Source organism: Botrytis deweyae, assembly GCF_014898535.1.
Source record: "Botrytis deweyae strain B1 chromosome Unknown BDEW_004, whole genome shotgun sequence".
NCBI lineage: Eukaryota > Fungi > Ascomycota > Leotiomycetes > Helotiales > Sclerotiniaceae > Botrytis > Botrytis deweyae.
In genome coordinates, this window is record NW_024066211.1 from 1,216,016 (window position 1) to 1,232,968 (window position 16,953).

The 16,953-nt window shown below is 43.5% G+C and overlaps 7 protein-coding genes across 7 annotated transcripts; 2 read left to right on the plus strand and 5 right to left on the minus strand.

Annotated features, from left to right (window-relative positions):
• Positions 1 to 3,198: 3,198 nt before the first annotated feature.
• On the plus strand, positions 3,199 to 4,773 carry EAE98_002370 (uncharacterized protein; the record flags this gene model as incomplete). Its single annotated transcript, XM_038949990.1, has 3 exons — positions 3,199 to 3,421; positions 3,495 to 3,957; positions 4,008 to 4,773. The coding sequence occupies 3 exons, from the start codon at positions 3,199 to 3,201 to the stop codon at positions 4,771 to 4,773; spliced, it is 1,452 nt and encodes a 483-aa protein (XP_038813729.1).
• A 266-nt stretch (positions 4,774 to 5,039) lies between these two features.
• Positions 5,040 to 6,552, minus strand: EAE98_002371 (uncharacterized protein; the record flags this gene model as incomplete). Its single annotated transcript, XM_038949991.1, has 3 exons — positions 5,040 to 5,829; positions 5,885 to 6,319; positions 6,385 to 6,552. 3 exons carry the CDS (start codon positions 6,550 to 6,552, stop codon positions 5,269 to 5,271), a joined length of 1,164 nt encoding a protein of 387 aa, XP_038813730.1. The 3' UTR covers positions 5,040 to 5,268.
• A 503-nt stretch (positions 6,553 to 7,055) lies between these two features.
• On the minus strand, positions 7,056 to 7,949 carry EAE98_002372 (uncharacterized protein; the record flags this gene model as incomplete). The annotated part of the gene is made up of 1 exon (XM_038949992.1): positions 7,056 to 7,949. One exon carries the CDS (start codon positions 7,947 to 7,949, stop codon positions 7,056 to 7,058), a length of 894 nt encoding a protein of 297 aa, XP_038813731.1.
• A 255-nt stretch (positions 7,950 to 8,204) lies between these two features.
• Positions 8,205 to 10,738, minus strand: EAE98_002373 (uncharacterized protein). The gene is made up of 2 exons (XM_038949993.1): positions 9,571 to 10,738; positions 8,205 to 9,514 (listed from the first exon to the last, which is right to left on the minus strand). Exons 1-2 carry the CDS (start codon positions 10,426 to 10,428, stop codon positions 8,903 to 8,905), a joined length of 1,470 nt encoding a protein of 489 aa, XP_038813732.1. The 5' UTR covers positions 10,429 to 10,738; the 3' UTR covers positions 8,205 to 8,902.
• A 220-nt stretch (positions 10,739 to 10,958) lies between these two features.
• EAE98_002374 (uncharacterized protein) lies at positions 10,959 to 12,512 on the minus strand (the record flags this gene model as incomplete). The annotated part of the gene is made up of 5 exons (XM_038949994.1): positions 10,959 to 11,464; positions 11,514 to 12,018; positions 12,075 to 12,201; positions 12,249 to 12,280; positions 12,330 to 12,512. The coding sequence occupies 5 exons, from the start codon at positions 12,510 to 12,512 to the stop codon at positions 10,959 to 10,961; spliced, it is 1,353 nt and encodes a 450-aa protein (XP_038813733.1).
• A 292-nt stretch (positions 12,513 to 12,804) lies between these two features.
• EAE98_002375 (uncharacterized protein) lies at positions 12,805 to 14,312 on the minus strand (the record flags this gene model as incomplete). Its single annotated transcript, XM_038949995.1, has 2 exons — positions 12,805 to 14,070; positions 14,118 to 14,312. 2 exons carry the CDS (start codon positions 14,310 to 14,312, stop codon positions 12,805 to 12,807), a joined length of 1,461 nt encoding a protein of 486 aa, XP_038813734.1.
• A 297-nt stretch (positions 14,313 to 14,609) lies between these two features.
• Positions 14,610 to 16,009, plus strand: EAE98_002376 (uncharacterized protein; the record flags this gene model as incomplete). Its single annotated transcript, XM_038949996.1, has 2 exons — positions 14,610 to 15,047; positions 15,101 to 16,009. 2 exons carry the CDS (start codon positions 14,610 to 14,612, stop codon positions 16,007 to 16,009), a joined length of 1,347 nt encoding a protein of 448 aa, XP_038813735.1.
• Positions 16,010 to 16,953: the final 944 nt, after the last annotated feature.

Sequence of the window (16,953 nt, forward strand, 5' to 3'; positions counted from 1 at the left end):
TGCAACTATACGATTTCATGAGTAGCACCGTGTTCAAAATTGTTTGGAATTCAATCATTGCCAACACAATCACTTTTCGCTGTTACTGTCACCTGCACCTTCAATACACTAAGCCCCAGGCAGTCTTTTCATCCTCTTTCACGTAATTTTTTTCTCGCTCCAAAATCAATAGTTATATATACGAAAGCACATAGATGGGCGCTTAACATTCATAAGGTCACGAAAGGAACGAGGGGTAAGGAAATAGAATGTTAGCGCTGGTATATATTTGACTTGGGATCCATGATATTGAGGCTCGAGCTTTGGGTTGTGATCATGGCTGCGGTTGAGATATGCAAAATTATGAGTGGGACTGGGACTGGGACTGGGACGTGCGGGCTGCGGCTACACGAGAATATTGGATGTGCGTGGACGGAATGAATGTGCGAAATTGGAGATGGAGATTGAGGTGGAAGGGGAGGGAAAGAGTTGCAGGCAGGCAAAGAAATGATTCACATTGATTCACATCACCTGCAGAAAACTTTTATGGATAATGTGGGGGTGGATTGATGGTGGAGTCTGGACAATGCGTGCCGTATGGTGGGTCTGTCTTTGGGTTGCGCGCTTCGGATGGGAATGGACTATTGGTGATCAGTGAAATGGCTAGGATGGATTACATACGGGACGGGAAGTTGATGATTGAGATGGTTGAAGAGTTGATGGCATCCTCATGGTTCCGAGTATGCATATTGTTCAGGGAGGAGTTTGTCAATAGTTACAGCATTGAATCAGGAACCTTTCGGTACTCGATTACTTATCTCCGATCAAATTAGTACCAGGACATTTCTTGTGATCGGAATTTCAACTAGGAATATAAGGATTGATCATTGGGCTTCCCGATATCAGTGCTGTTGTTCCTCGAGATATAGAGACAAACGCCGAAAGGTCATCAGGATTTCCGATGCTGTCCTTGCTGTCCTTGACCATTGACCGGTATTTTGTATCTAAAAAAAGGTCCGGTGAGATAGCATTTCCTCTGACTATTCAAATCCTTTGTTGCTTAATACTTACATGACAAAGTAATACCTTTCCATCCCCAAAGTCCAATCTTAACACCAATATAATTGTGGAGAGGTTCTGATTAAGTTTGCCTCTGAGACACCAGGAATCGAATTCCACGTGCTGAATAACCTTATATCCGCTTCACATCCTACGCAACATGTGGCCATTTCGTAAAAAGCTTCTAGAAAATCGTGATTATTTTCACGGTCGAATCCTGATTTATGAATGATCACCCCAAACGGTTGCCTATCAACATTTTCGAACAGGGTTGTAGATCCCGAACCGAGGCCATGAGATTCGACGGATAAGAAAGAAGCGGGCAACTGCTGCTGACTCCGTAAAAGTTGCGCGAGTGATATTCCTTACCAACATAGCGGTTGCTAGGAAATTAAAGAGAAAGCATAGCATTTCTTACAGTGGATACGATTTTGGGTCTTGTGTTATCTTTAATGGTTCGATGGGACTGGGAATACTGAAGAAGTAGATTCAATTGAATTGCTATAATTGGAACGGAACATAACGGTTGGTGGACGGTGTAATCGTCAAAACTTCAGAATATACGGCCGTATGTTTGCATGTTCAATCTATTCCCCCCTTGATTGAAGATCTAGATAACGAATTTTGCCATGAGAGACTTTTGGAAAAAGGAGATATTGTATCGACACCGAGCACATGAATACGACAGGTATTTACAATTGACCGTTCATTCCACCAAGCAAGCATGGCTTCTGAACTATTGTATCGCTCGTTCCTGAATTCCTGACTTCCCGTCTTCCATCTCGGAGGTACAGACTTGAAAGGATTCGAGGTCCTGTCGGACAGGTCACCGCATCGGGTCGACTAAACTATATACAGCTATTTGACCAGGACTCCATGACGGTCAGCCATGCGTGTAACCATACATCCACGTGCGATGCTGGGATTGTAAATTATTCAAACGGAGTCGATAGATGAATCATAGCAAATCGTAAAGCAGAGCTACAGAATGATCACTGATTAGTAGCCGGGAAAGGATCGCATCTCATTTTGGGAATCGACAGATGGTTAGATTAGTGAAGAACTCATTGCTTACTTTTTCCAAACTCGAAGTTTCCGTCCCGTATGCAAAGAAGCAATCATTGATTCGATTTGGTCAAGGGGTTGGCAAATCATAGATGGTCCAAGATTTGAGTTTCTAGCACTGACTTTTGAATATTGACCTGGGCCCCCTATTTAATGCCATTGCGCCATTCATTTTCAGCTCCCACATCATATCTTCAAGACCAACTTTCTTCAACAGCATTGCCACACAGCAGCATTATCGACCAGGCATTTGCACAAAATCATCAACCAATCTAAACGCTGTTGGCCCTCATTGCCCATGCAAACGCAACCACAACCGTATTCCTGCAAGGCTGCGACCCTGCGGCGCATATGTGACATCGCTTACAATTCAGACCCGTAGGCACTAGCCACTTGCCCTGGCAACACAGCTTCCAGCTTCCAGCTTACGCTATGCGCTTGTTCAGAGCTTCCTTGTTCAGCATGAGATAGTGGAGAGTGGCAGTAGGGAAAATGGGGAAGTTGGGTGTGTGCAGCCTCCGTAGTGGTGTAGTATGGGAGCTACGAGGAGGACATGGGGGGACGCGCCAGGGTTAATCGAACCAATGGCATGTCCGCAAGATTATGGAGATGCAGATACCTGTTGTGCCATTTGAAATTTGGAGGATCAGACCAGTTCGATTTGCTCGGGCGAAGATAGAGTATTTTTGAGGGTCTGCTTGTTTTCTTTCGGTCCTTCCGGTTGGCAATTGCGGTCTACATACGTGTTGGAGAAGATTCATATCTATCTCGATATTTCCTGATGCTACTCTTTTTTTGTGCTCTCTTTTTACGCTTTTGCAAACTATCTCACCGCATCCTTTTCTCTATATTTTTTTGTTTGTTTGTTGGTTAATTCAGAAATGCTTCGAATAATATTCTCAACAGTGGGCAGGTGAAATTGAGCAGACAGAGCGAAATCTAGTGATCGAATCGACTGATGAACGATAAGAAGCATCCATCCGTTCAATTTTGATTATTTCCTCGGCTCCTTTCAGTCAAAGGGTATTCGGCAAACAGTTGTACATAATAAGGGATCCCTCAGAAGACTTCGGAAATATATAAATAATAGACACGATGGATGCACAAGCCGCCGCAGCACAATTTCCGCCCGGATATCTGGAAAATTATAACGGACACAAACTCGTCGTTACTTGTATCGCTTGTATTATATTAAATATATTCTTCGTCTTTGCGAGATTTGTTTCCAGGTGGCTTCACAACACACCGCGGGGTTGGGATGATTTTCTTATGATGCCAGCCTTGATATTTTCCGTGTTGCTTGCTGCTCAGGGTCTCGGTACGTGTGTAATTTTATGTCTCAAACATCTTCACATTCTACCGGATTTATGTCTAACAATCGCATTTTATAGTCGGAATAAATTACTGCGGAGTAGGCCACCATATTGAAGCTATTGAGCTGAGCGCTCCCTCAAAACTCCTCGCCCTCTACAAACTCTTAATGTTCTTCCCCGCCACCTACGCCATCGCTGTCACCTTTCCCAAACTCTCCATCCTCGCCATGTATCTCCGTATCTTCACGGTTCCATTCTACCGCATGATAACCTACTTTGTGATCTACATCCTCGTCATATCATCCACTATTTTATTCATGATGATGCTCTTCCAATGCACACCCGTTGATTATTTCTGGGACAAAACAATCGTGGGAGGAAAATGTCATTTTGATATCGAAAAGCTATTTTTATATGCTAGTTTACCGAATGTCATTACCGATATCGTTATGTTACTACTACCATTACCATTTATTTTCAGACTCAACATGACGAGGAAGGTGAAGATCGGGCTGGGCGTTACCCTCCTCACCGGATCAAGGTACATAAATCTCTTTCCCCTCCTCGAAAGCCCAACTAACATTCCCCAAGCGGTCTCGCCACATCTATCCTCCGTTTCGTCTCTTTCGCGAACCAATCCTTATTCCCAGATACTCCCCGCGCAGCCGTCGATCTTGCCTTATATACTATCCTTGAAACGAGCATGTATATCATTGCGGCTTGTCTCCCCGCCTGTCGACCCCTCTTCAACATAATACTCCACCCCTCGCGAAACATGCCGCAAGATCAAAAAGACGGTCTTAACTCCCCCGAAGACCACGCCCGAACCTTACACGACGATATCGAGCTCCAGCAAACCAGCGAGACCAGCAGCGGTAGCGAAAACGGAAACGGAAGTACCGGAGGGCGCTACCACGGCATCGGCGACGGATTCCGAGGAATGCAGGGTCGATTCAAGCGACTAGGCTCCGACGCCGGTTTATTTCTCGGACGAAGAGATGTCTCTCCTCCTCCTCCCTCATCTCAATCGGACCCACACTCCCAATCTTCCTTGGCCCCCTCTCACTCCCCTCACCCCCAAGAACGCGATCCGGACCGTCAATTTTTAGAGCAAGCCGAGGGACGTTTTGGTCTCGGTCTCTCAAAACTCCGCTCTTCGTCTCGCGAGCGGATCTTCAAAGCGCCCGTTTTTAAACAACCATTTCGGGCGCCCGAGCGTGTGCACATAGCTAATATGCATGTGGGACACATGCAGATGAGTCCCGAGGAAAGTAAAAAGAGTCAAGGGGGGCAAGCGAGAGATGGCATTCGGGTCAAACAGGAGTTTGATGTATATTATGATCGGCCGCCTTTATGATGATGTGGGTCTAGGAGCTATTAGACAAAGGAAGGCATTTTAAAAGGTGGGAATTTTCTGGGTTGTGTATAAGTGTATTAAGTATATTGGGCGTTTTTGGGATATTATGGGCATTGGGAGGTGTTTGGATAATCATGCATTTCCGTGGGGTGGATGGTGGTCTGCTTTTGTGGATATAAGGGTGTTGCGTGCATACTTTGATACCATGGAGACGGTGGTTACTTGATATATAAATTAAATAAAGTTAATGAAATTTATTAATGTTTACATTTGATGGCCTGTTGCTTAAAGCTCGTAAGAGCTCATATACGTGTGTAATACCAATGCTCAGATGACGGCACGATTTGAACCCTATTCGACGCTAACGCCTCCCTTTTCGCTTCTCTACACCAAACACCTTTGCGCAAAGTTGATAATTACCATATAATCTTTGAGCTGAGACCTTGAATTCATTCTTCCTATGTGGTTGAAATGCAGTCATCGTATGAGAAGCTACTAATTTTCTGTAACTGTCCCTAATGAAGCTGCACGAATGCTAGACTTTAAAAAGCCCAACCAATGCACGAGCATTAAAATTGCCGCCAGCCACCCCCCTGGATAACGCACCGTAGCTGGTTGATATACACTGCCCAGAAGGATGAAGACGGCGAGCTCTGTCCAATTCAGAGTGCCTGTAGAAACTTTTTGGTTCTGAGCTGCACACTCTCGAACCATTAAGTAAAGCCAAGCATTGAAAGGGACCATATTCTCTACGGCACTCCCAACATCGCCGCTCTTCTTCGCTGCGAAAGTAATAAGGTGACATGATAATATGTTCCGTGTGGCAAGGAGAAGACAAATTGTGGTCACATCTCTTTTAGAAGCGGTCAGATCCAGATGTTGAATGTTCCTTGACAATACAATCGTACAAGCAAAATGCAACACAAGACTTGATATCGTCCAGGCCATATTTATCCCCAAGATTTGGGGTTCTGGTTCTGAATTTGTGCTTGAAAATTTGGGGTCAGGTGGAATAATGATGACCGAATCTTCTGATCCAGCTCTATCATGATCATTCTGGTTCAAATTAGCCAAAATTATAATTGGTACGGACATTGAGACTGGGGCTTACAGGGTCTGACTTGTCTTTAAGAGAATGCAGAGAAGCAGTTGAAATTGGCTTCACTCTAGATGGATTTTTGTCCAAATCCTTTTCAAACGACCACTGTACCCCCAGAATAGGGCCGCGTTCATCGGTGCTCTTACCAAAACCCAAGAAAGCACATATGATTATGTGACTAACAATAAAACCGCACATTACTGGAGTTGGTATCACAACGAACGCAGTCAAAGTAGGAACACCCACGACCACAAAAGCTGCATAAGATACAACTACAAATAATTTCGCACTTTCAAGGTGGAACGGCTTGACATCTTCGTTCCTGTGGTAGTCAAAAGCGATCAAAAAGGCAGCGAAAACATTGATAATGGAAGACGAAACGATGTTTTCGAATGCCAAAGATTTGTTATCGTGGTATTTGTAGAGAAACACAATCATCCCAATGATCTAACCATTCTTCAGCATATTAAAGCGCACAGCAAATACAGACAATGAGAGTTGTGAAGACATACCTGTTCCAGTATGGAAGCGGCAGCTAGCAGCCCAATTGTAAGTCTGGAAACGCCCCAACTCGGAGCAGAAACAACTGCATGGTTGATGAAGATTCTCCAGGAATTCCAAGAGTAGACTTGGAGTCCGATCATAGCACACCCTTGGAGTATAATGTCTGGCCAGTCCATATTTGCAAGTAATTGTGAGTCTCGGGTTAAGAAGTGAAGCTTCTAGAATATTATTTGTGCATGGAAATATGAAGTTTGAGAGAGGAAAATCCTGTTCGATCTGCAACCACGAGCAAGGTATCATTGATATTAAATCGAAAAGGAAGGCGAGAAGGCGAGAAATCGGGGAAGTGGAGTAAGGTTAAGGTAGGTTGCTGGCACCAAACTTCCAAGGGGAAGGTACGATATGCTTAGTCCAAAAGAACGACGTTACCAATTAAGAATGATGAAAAGCTTGCCAAAATGCGAGAAAGACTGTACGAATAATTCAATATTCGGGAAGTTCAAGAAGAGTTTTGATATCTTCAACAGGTCGAGATTGGAGATTCCGAGGGCTATCGAGAGAAATAATCAAATTTATTGTAGAGAAAGTCCAACTCGAATGCCGAAGATGATCTTCAGTTATCTCTCGTTCGATATCCTTCGTGGAGAATGTATCAGCCCCAGTAGAATTAAGAATGTGTTTAGATACCGAATACTCTCTTCGGATCAAACGCGGTTTCCTCAAATTTCTCATCTTTCTTTCGTTCATTTCCTGGAGGTACATAACCTCTCTGGTTGCTCAAGACTCGTATACCATCTTTCTCAAAGTCCGTTGTAAAATGTGTATGTCCAAAAACCCATACTTTAACATCAACCCAGCTCATACTTGAATCCCCAAGAAGCTCAGTAGCAAATGCTGAACCCCAAGGATTATTAGAGTTCTTTGGACTAGATGTACCAACTATCGTTGGCGCATGATGTGTGACCACCAATATCTTCCTTCCCGGTTCTCCCTCGGCCCTATATTTGTTTTGGTTCTGAATGTTCCTAACTTGGTTGAAAAGCCATGTCAGATCAGATATATGTGCAGTGTTATGATCATCAATCGACCATTCATCTATCTTTTGGAGATCTTTTATTCTCGTTTGAACTGCCTCTCTTGCGCCACCATCGATTTTAGACCAAAGTGTACAACCCAGGATTGTGGTCTGTGAATCCCCAAGGTCAATGTCCCATCGTTTCTGATGACACAAAACTAGTTTACCGTTCAAGACTGCTTCATTCTCGAGTCTTTGGGCTTGTTCCAAAGCGCTATTGTGTGAGAGGTGGTAAAACTCGTGATTTCCAAGAACTAGGAAAACCTTTTCGAATTGCGCGGTCTGCTTTGCAAGAAATGCTAGGTAGCCCTCATAATCAATAAGACGCCCAATATCTCCCGCTAAAATGAGATAGGGTGCCACAGGTGCGATCGAAAACGTGTGATATTGTGAGCACAATTCCAGATGTAGATCAGACAGAACCTGGAAATTTGGCGCAGACTGCTGTTTGGTAAAGAGGGATCGAATTTTATTGACGACGGAAGGTTGTACCATCATACTTCCGTCGCTTGAGCAGGCAAATCGTTCACAGAAGCTTCTACTTGAGCATTGAAGCAGCTTGGGGTAGGATATGATAAACCGCTAGATGGACAGGGAAGTTGTACGCATTGGCTTCTGGTGGTAATTGAGATTTCATGCTTACTAATCACACAACGTCATTCATCAGCGATTCAAACTTCTCATCATAATTTCTTTCTCAAAGGAGTAGTGCACTTGGAAAGATCTGACTTCCTCTTTCCCCCCTTTTCTATCCGAACTAAATTGTCCATTCGACCCCGTCCGTCGCCTTCTCTTTTCCTCATCGTCTCTATCTACGCTCCCCCCCGGAGTGAGTTGAGTCACTATATCGCAGCATTGTATCTCACCTCAACATGCTCGAAACATGAATAGCGAAATGTGTCAAAAGCTTACCATCTGACCTTCCAGGATGAATGAACTCAGCGGAAGATCATGTCCACATCTTCAGCTCCGTCCCAACTCATAGCAACACATCCTATCATGAAAGTAAGACACCAGAAGCATCGACATGAATTAAGAAAACCATGACTTGCATTCATTCAACAAAGATTAGCCCATGAATATCATATCACCAAATCTGAATCACCTTTCCCAAATGTTGAACTAGAAATGAATCCTTGAAGCATCTAAGCAATCATAGTTTGAAGCGATCTCTCTTTTGTTGCCCAAATACACAATGACAAATGACAAATGTATATGTATATACATTGCTAGCAATACCCAATCGGGAATATAATGTACATATCTTTGCGACGCGAGCAATAAATGCAGCACAAGCAGCTACACACCAAGCCAGCTCAGAATATACCTATCTATCCATAGGAGCTTTTCCCGCGAAGACCTATGGATCCTCAGAAAAACCTACTGTTAACTCCTGTCTTCTTGATTATACTTTTCAGCTTCTTTCTTTATCAATTATACACAGTCCTTCTTCATATACCCCCAGAATCCCTTTCACCAGGATCATCATAGACTGTATGACTAAAAGCCTCGTAATCATCATTATCAACCAACCACTCTATATCCTCATCATCCGGGCCTAATTTGCTCATAAGCCCTGTCCCAGCTTTTGGATATGGTGGACTATTTGGTGTGGACTCTCTGCTTTCCTGAGACACTTCCTGTCCATTGCCCATCCCATTTGTATTTCCATCTGACTCCATGTTTGACGAAGACTGTGGAGGTAGTGTTGGTGGAGCGGAAGAAGCATGAGTCAAAGCTGGAGCCGGAGGGAATGACGAGGTAAACATTGGCGAAGGAGTGATATTAGAGGCTGTGGAATTGGGGGCTACTTTGCGAATAAAGTTCATTGGTGCGTTGGGGTTTGATTCTGCACGAGAGAAAAGACCCGCTGTGGAGGTAGCGGAGGGAGGAAATGGTTGTGTGATGTGATTGGTTGTGGGGCGAGATGAATTCTGTGATTGGCGGGGTTGGAGGGGCGGAGTATTGGCGGGGAATATAGGCATATCTGGGTGCAGAATGGAGGCTTTAATGAGAAGCTCTACTAGCTGGGGATGAGGCAGTAAGGCTAGGTATGTCCTTCTCTGCAAAGACTGTTAGCTGGTACGTTTAGAGTACGAAAGCAAAGTAAAACAAATACCTGGTCAAGTGTTTTGCCGGCCCAGCTAACACCGTCAGTCTTAGATGGTGCCGGTCTAATACCCCTCTTCCTCGCGCAATCATTACAATACCACGGTGCCTGTTCATCCTTCACCTCTTCTTCTGAAACTATAGGGTCATGGCACATTTGATGCCACCCTAGATTACACCCATCGCAAAAGACTATCATATTGTTCTGAGGACTATTGCCCCTACCGCATCTCTTGCATAATGCTTGTTCTTGATTTTGGGTTCGTTTATTTGTTGATGCAGACGATCGTTTCCGCGAGCTCGTCTCAGGCAAGGTAGGTACAAATTGAGTCGGCTTCACTATTTGTCTTCCGCTTTGTGTAATTTTTGGCATTTCCATCGCACTGCTCGAATCATCCGAGTCCGAATCTCCGCCTAGACCACTCAAAGCTTCAGATTCGTCCGCGCTTTCACTATCATCCTTGACTCTTTTACGCTTTTGTCCAGTCTTGAGTCCTTTTCGCTTCTTTTTGGTTCCTGCACTATTGGATGATACAGTCGGAGTCTCAATTTTGGGTGTTCTAGGTGTGGCACTAGACTTGGGCGTCGACTTTTTGCTAGTTTGATATCTTGGTGGTGGTGTAGTTATTTCCATATTCTGCGTAGTTTTCATCCCCGACATAACGTTCCTGCGCATTTCTTCATAGCCCGGTGGTGTCCCTGTAATGCCAATACTGGACAGCCCGCCAGATAATCCTGCTCTCATACGTTGAAGAATCATTTCGGTCGCGGCAGAGAATTGAGGAACATATTTGGGAGGGGACGATTCGCCCGTGGTTGTATCATTTGATCCATTTGCAGAAGCTGGAGCATTATTTGGCGCGTCCATGTCTGACGTGGTTGCTTGATATTCAGTGGAGGCAATGATATTTGCGCCGGCGAGAATTAACAAAGCTACCGTTCCGCAGCAAGCGTGATGAATATCTAGAATTAATGAGCTAGATTGAAAGAGTATAATATTGATTGACCGAAGTCAATTGACTTAATTGAAAGCCGTGATATTATTAATGGTAAGGGCCAAAAACAATTGATGTACTGGACGTGTCGGCACGCGCACTGATAGATCCCAGCAAAATATAATTATGACGGAGCTTCTGAACATACAGCTTCAGCCGGTCGAAAAGGGTAGGAGTTGATGCTCTAGGAAGTACTTGTAGATGTCGTTATGAGAGAGTACAAAAAGTGGTCTGGTGATGAATAAACTGGCAATCACATGTTTAAAAATCATGTGATGAGGTTAAATCGCATTGGACTCCTTATAAATTAGCCTAATGCCTTGCGTGTTGAAGAGCAACAAGACCCAACGACATCTGTAGAGGGCAACTATAGCATTTGAATGCCCAAGACATCTATATAATTCTATTTTACAGCTCCTTCGGCCTTCAATGCTTCAATATCAGATTCATCCATCCCTAAGATATCTCTAAGAATCTCATCTGTGTGTTGTCCTAGCATAGGAGGTACTGTTCGTATACTTGGCTTGCTCTCACTGTATTTCACCGGAGTGTTAACCATCTTAATTGGACCACAATATTCGTGATCCATCTCTTTTACCATATCCCTTGCTAACACGTGCTCATGATTCAATGTTCCTTGGACATCATTGATAGCTGCATAAGGTAGCCCGGATCCCTCAAAAATATCCAGCCATTCTTTGGTAGTTTTGTCTTGAGTGATTTTCTCTATAGAGCTGTCTAACTCTGCTCGATGGGCAACTCTTGCTGTGTTAATGACAAATCGTGGGTCCTCTTTCCACTCTGGGCGTCCAAGCCCATTGCATAGGAGTCCAAACAATCTATCATTTCCTCCACCGAACAGGATATCACCATCTTTTGTTTTGTACGAACGATATGGTACGATAGATGCTAGCACTGTTATTAGATAAAGTTCTCAACAAGAGTTGGAATCACTTACGATGAGCAGTCCCCCATCTCCCTTCATCCTTTTCTCCACTTATCAAACACGAACTCGCCAGATTCGATAATGTGGCAACTTGACAATCTGATAGAGCAACATCAATGTGCTGCCCCCGTCCTGTTTTTCCTCTTGCCAGTAAAGCAGCCATAATACTGTTACTAGTATACAAGCCAGTCGTCAAATCCGTTACGGCAACCCCCACTTTCACTGGAGGTCCGTCCCTACTTCCAGTGATGTGCATCAATCCCATCTCAGCTTCAACCATAACATCGTATCCGGCTCGGTTTCGATATGGACCAGTTTGGCCATAGCCGGTGATAGAAGCGTATATCAGTCGTGGATTTATCTCTCGCAGTGTTTCGTAGTCCATTCCATATTTCTTCAGTGAACCTGGTAGATAGTTCTCAACAAGAATATCACTTTCTGCAGCGAGTTTATGGAGGACTTTAACTGCCGATGGATGTTTAAACGACAATCCGAGGGACTTCTTGTTCCGGTTAACCTGGTAATTGGTGAGCTGTGAAACTTGCGGTGTATTGGAATATGAGGTCAATCTACAGCAAAAAAGTATGCACTTTCTCCAGGCCCTTCCTTCCCTGATCCATCCAAGTATTTTGCATAGGGAGGTCCCCAGTGTCTAGTATCATCACCTTTCGTCGGATGCTCGACTTTAATTACTTCTGCACTATATTTATGAGCTTAGATAACGACATGAGGGATGGCAAATCATACCCAAGATCTCCTAATATTTGTGTGCAGTATGGCTGTTAATGGTCAGGGAAGCCTTATGTAACTTTTGATTTTTGGACTTACACCTGCAAGCACTCGAGTCATATCCAATACTTTGTACCCTTTCAGAGGCAGTGTCATATCATTTGTCGAAGCATCTGCTAATCCTCTGCGCCTGATGTGCCTAATCGCTGGAGTGAAGCCATTGGAACGCCATAACACACGGGAAGCTCTATGGAGCGACCGTGAACAAAGCGAAGTGGTCATAATAACAATCAATGTACAATGGAGGATGATCAGAGCTTGATTCTGAGTGACATTTACTGTTATTATTGCCCCGCTACCCCAGACTTTTGGCGCATCTCGGCTCGGCAAACGCAATCCCCGAGATGTACGCTCACGGAAACTTCACAATCTCGAGACATTGTAGGGCAAAGCATTATACAGGAATAATAGATGGCAAATACTTCAAAGGGTAGTCAAGAAATGTGGAATACACTGAATATTATATTAAGTATTGGACCTTTTATTTTCCCAGAATCACATATATGTGCACTTCCTAACCTTCTTCTCTATCCATTTCATCGCGACCTCTTTTAGCACCATTCGCAGGTCTTCTTCCTTTCAATACTGCCCCCTTCTTACCTCTATCTTCGTGTAAATTCTTCATCTCATTCCTAGCATGTCTTTGAGCTTCTTCTACCCTAGGTTTGAAGACCATAACTTCATCCTTCACCATCGGGTATTCGTCCTGCTTCTTTCCTAATGCTGCCTCAATACGCAACCAAATCTCCAAATCATATTGAGTCACAAAACTAATTGCGTGTCCGGATTTTCCTGCACGAGCAGTACGTCCAACTCTATGAATGTATGTTTTACTGTCCTGTGAAATGTCGTAGTTCAACACTACATCAACCGAGGGGATATCCAAACCACGAGCAGCGACATCCGTTGCAACAAGAATTTCTCTTGAACCTGCACGGAACTTATTTAAAGCACCCAAGCGAGAAGATTGTGAAAGTTGTCCATGTAGCGGAATGGCTCCGAATCCAAGCGTTCGTAACAGAATTGCTATTCTCTGCGTCTCGTTGACTGTCCGTGTAAAAATGATGGCGGATTGACCTGCAAACTCGTTCAAGAGATAGATTAAGTATGTATCCTTGTGTACTAGTGGTATGAAAATGTAGTTTTGAATGAGAGTTGAGACAGTCTGGTATTTGTTGCTGCTGATGCTTACTCGTAATGGGTCCTTCAAACTTGCTCGTTGAAGACTTTCGACTTTAGAACTAATAGTTGCGGAAAAGAGATATGTTCGTCGCTCTCGGGGTAAAACTTTCAGGATTTTGTCGAGAATAGGTCCGAAATCTAGGTCAAGTAGTCGATCGGCCTCGTCCATGACCAAATACTTGAGCGACCGTAATGAAAAGCCTTTTGTATTTTCTAGATGATCGAGAAGGCGACCAGGAGTGGCAACTATAATGTGAGGTTTTTTGCCCAAAGCAATTGATTGCGGTACCATATCCATTCCTCCAACTATGACAGCACATTTCACTCTTATAACAGACCCAAGAGCCTCGAACTGTTGGGAAATTTGATATGCGAGTTCGCGAGTTGGTGCTAATACTAATCCAAAGAGGGGTTGTGGTTTATCGAGTAGAGCTTGGAGAATTGGCAAAGCAAATGCAGCAGTTTTTCCACTGCCGGTTTCTGCCAGACCGATCAAATCTCTGCCTTGAAGTGCGAGTGGTATGGATTCCCTCTGAATGGGAGTTGGGGCCTTGTATCCTAAAGTGTCGCATGCTTCGCATAATGAGTCGACGATACCCTGAAATTGTGAGTAAGAGATATTGCAATAGACAATTAATTACGCACCAAATCTTTAAAAGACTTTGGGGCCTCATCTTCCTCAACTTCCTCAGTCTCTTCGATAACTCTGTTATCTGCAGCATCCTCAATTGACTCTGGGGAAGCTGTGGGGGAGCCTTTTTTCGACTCTTTTGTCTTCTTCGATTTCACACCCTCCAAAGATGGATTTTTATCGGTCTTCCTCCGCTTCACGGAAGACATGATTGCTATTTCGTCAGACTAGATACTAATGCGTAGAATTGTATTGAACCAAAGTCTTCAATCAATAGAATTCTCAATGTTGGCGCAATCTTTTCGATGATTATGGTTTTAAAGTTATGGATTGAGTGTGAAGAGCTAAGAATGATAGTAGGAAGGCTAGAGAAAATAATTTTTATCTGCTTGACCTTATCGGATCCGCTTATCTGATTGGCCGCGCAAAAAAGTTTCTACCTTTAAGAAAATGTTACGAGGAGAAAGTCCTAAAGAAATAACATCAAACAATTCAGAACAACAAAAATGGCGAGAAGACGTACTAAGAAGCGCACCCATGTTGGTGCCAACAACCCAGCTGGAGCAAAGGGAACTCCTGCTTCCCAAGCTTCACGATCCCCGAAAAGCATGGTAATTCGAGCTGGTGCAGGAGAAGTCGGACCAAGTGTTAGTCAATTGGTAAGGGATGTTAGACGGATGATGGAACCAGATACGGCCTCAAGATTGAAGGAGAGAAGAGCAAACAAATTGAGAGATTATCTCACAATGGCAGGTCCTTTGGGTGTCAGTCATCTCATGTTGTTCTCGAGATCAGAGGCCGGAAATACAAACATGCGACTTGCTCTTACACCAAGAGGTCCAACATTACATTTCAACGTAGAGAAATACTCTCTATGTAAAGATGTGAGGAAGGCATTGAAGCATCCTAAAGGTGGTGGAAAAGAATACACAACACCTCCATTGGTACGTCTACAGTCTCTTGTATCAATCAACTGGGTAATAACTGACCAAATCAGCTTGTGATGAATAATTTCATATCTCCTGCGTCAGAATCGAGTTCCGAAAATAAGATACCCAAACATCTCGAATCGCTCACAACCACCATTTTCCAGTCTCTTTTTCCACCGATCTCTCCTAATGTCACACCCTTAACATCCATTCGTAGAGTTATGCTTCTCAATCGAGAGCCGACTAAAGGTGAAGATGATGGCACATATACCATTAACCTTCGTCATTACGCAATCACGACCAAACGTATTGGTCTCTCGAAGCCATTGCGAAGATTGAACGCTGCCGAACAATATCTACATTCCAAAAATCCAAGAAAGGGAATACCAAACCTCGGAAAATTGGAAGATATTGCCGATTACATGATTGGAGAAGACGGGGCTGGATATATGACAGATAATACAAGTGGAAGTGAGGTTGACACTGACGCAGAGGTTGAAGTGGTTGAGACGCGCACTCGTAAGATTCTCAACAAGCGCCAAAAAGAAAAGACCCGCGATGGACAAGTCAAGGGTGCCAGAAGCGGTGCTGAAAAACGGGCTATCAAATTGGTGGAATTAGGACCAAGGATGAAGCTAAGAATGACAAAGGTTGAGGAAGGCGTGTGTGACGGAAAAATTATGTGGCACGAGTATATTCATAAATCGAAGGAAGAAGTTAAGGAAATGGACAAGGTCTGGGAGAAGAGGAGACAAGAAAAGGCAGTCCGTAAGAAGATTCAGAAGGAGAATGTCGAGAGAAAAAAGAAGGCCAAGGCTGGTAACAAGAAAGGCGGCGACGAAGACGAAGATGATGACGAAATGGACGTCGATGAGTGGGATAGTGAAGGTCTAGAAGGGGAGGGAGAGATGGAGCTAAATGAGGAGATGGAAGAAAAAGGAGAATGGGAAGATGAAGAGGAAATTGCTGCCGGTTGAGTATGAGTTGTACTCATACATTGTCAATACCTTGATGTATAAATTTTTCTGGCGCATTTAAAGGTTCCATGGTTATTCTGCCAATATGATATCTAATTCAAATATGTCCTCCAATAACTTGACTGCCCTGTGACTAACACGCTTTCCAATGGGCAAATAGTGGATATCTCCGTTCTACAACCTTGATTGCTATATACAGAACCATGGCTCTTTTTTCTTCTTCCACCAGACAAGTCATGTGTGTTAGAAAATCGAAGGCTCTTATGAGACTAATACGTAATTCTGGCAAGTTGCCTGAGGTCCCACGTACACGGTTTGGGCTCTTGTGAACAGTGTCTTTTACATTACTTCGAGTTATCCCGAGTCATATGCGTTCATAGTTGCAAGTTTAACATGCATTCCATTTTAGACAAGGAATTTGATGTTGTTCAACTAACATAATTTATACGGTGATAACGTGGTTACCAACAAAAACCCAATCTAATCCGACCCCATCCCTAATTGCCTACCAACACTATGTACAAAATTCTGAACGAGTTGATAGTTTCGATCCATAGGAGAAAGACACTTTGACGTAAGACACATTGATAGCACTTCGAAACCTCATTTTATCTCCTTCCCTGAAGGATAGGGGCGACTCGGCTAATTGATAATCTAATTACTGTCTGCTATGATCTTCTATTTAAATGCACGTAGGAGTCAATGAGACACTACATTAACTTCATGCTCAATTATCAACTACTTACCCTGCATATCTATATTCTTCACATGTTATTTGAAATTTTGAACCGCATTGCTCAATTCTAATTTCTGCCAGGATAGGTTTTCTAAAAAAGCACGTCCAACACTACATCAAAAGACATTCGTCTGGTGTTATATCTGAAGAATACCGTTATCTATAGATATCAGGCTACATTATTCACTCTAACTCATCATGATAAGTA

Coding starts and splice junctions, on each gene's coding strand:
- EAE98_002373 (XM_038949993.1), bottom strand. CDS start 10,428: ATGGACGCGCCAAATAATGCTCCAGCTTCTGCAAATGGATCAAATGAT. Junction 9,515..9,570: donor CCGGCAAAACACTTGACCAG/GTATTTGTTTTA, acceptor CAGTCTTTGCAG/AGAAGGACATACCTAGCCTT.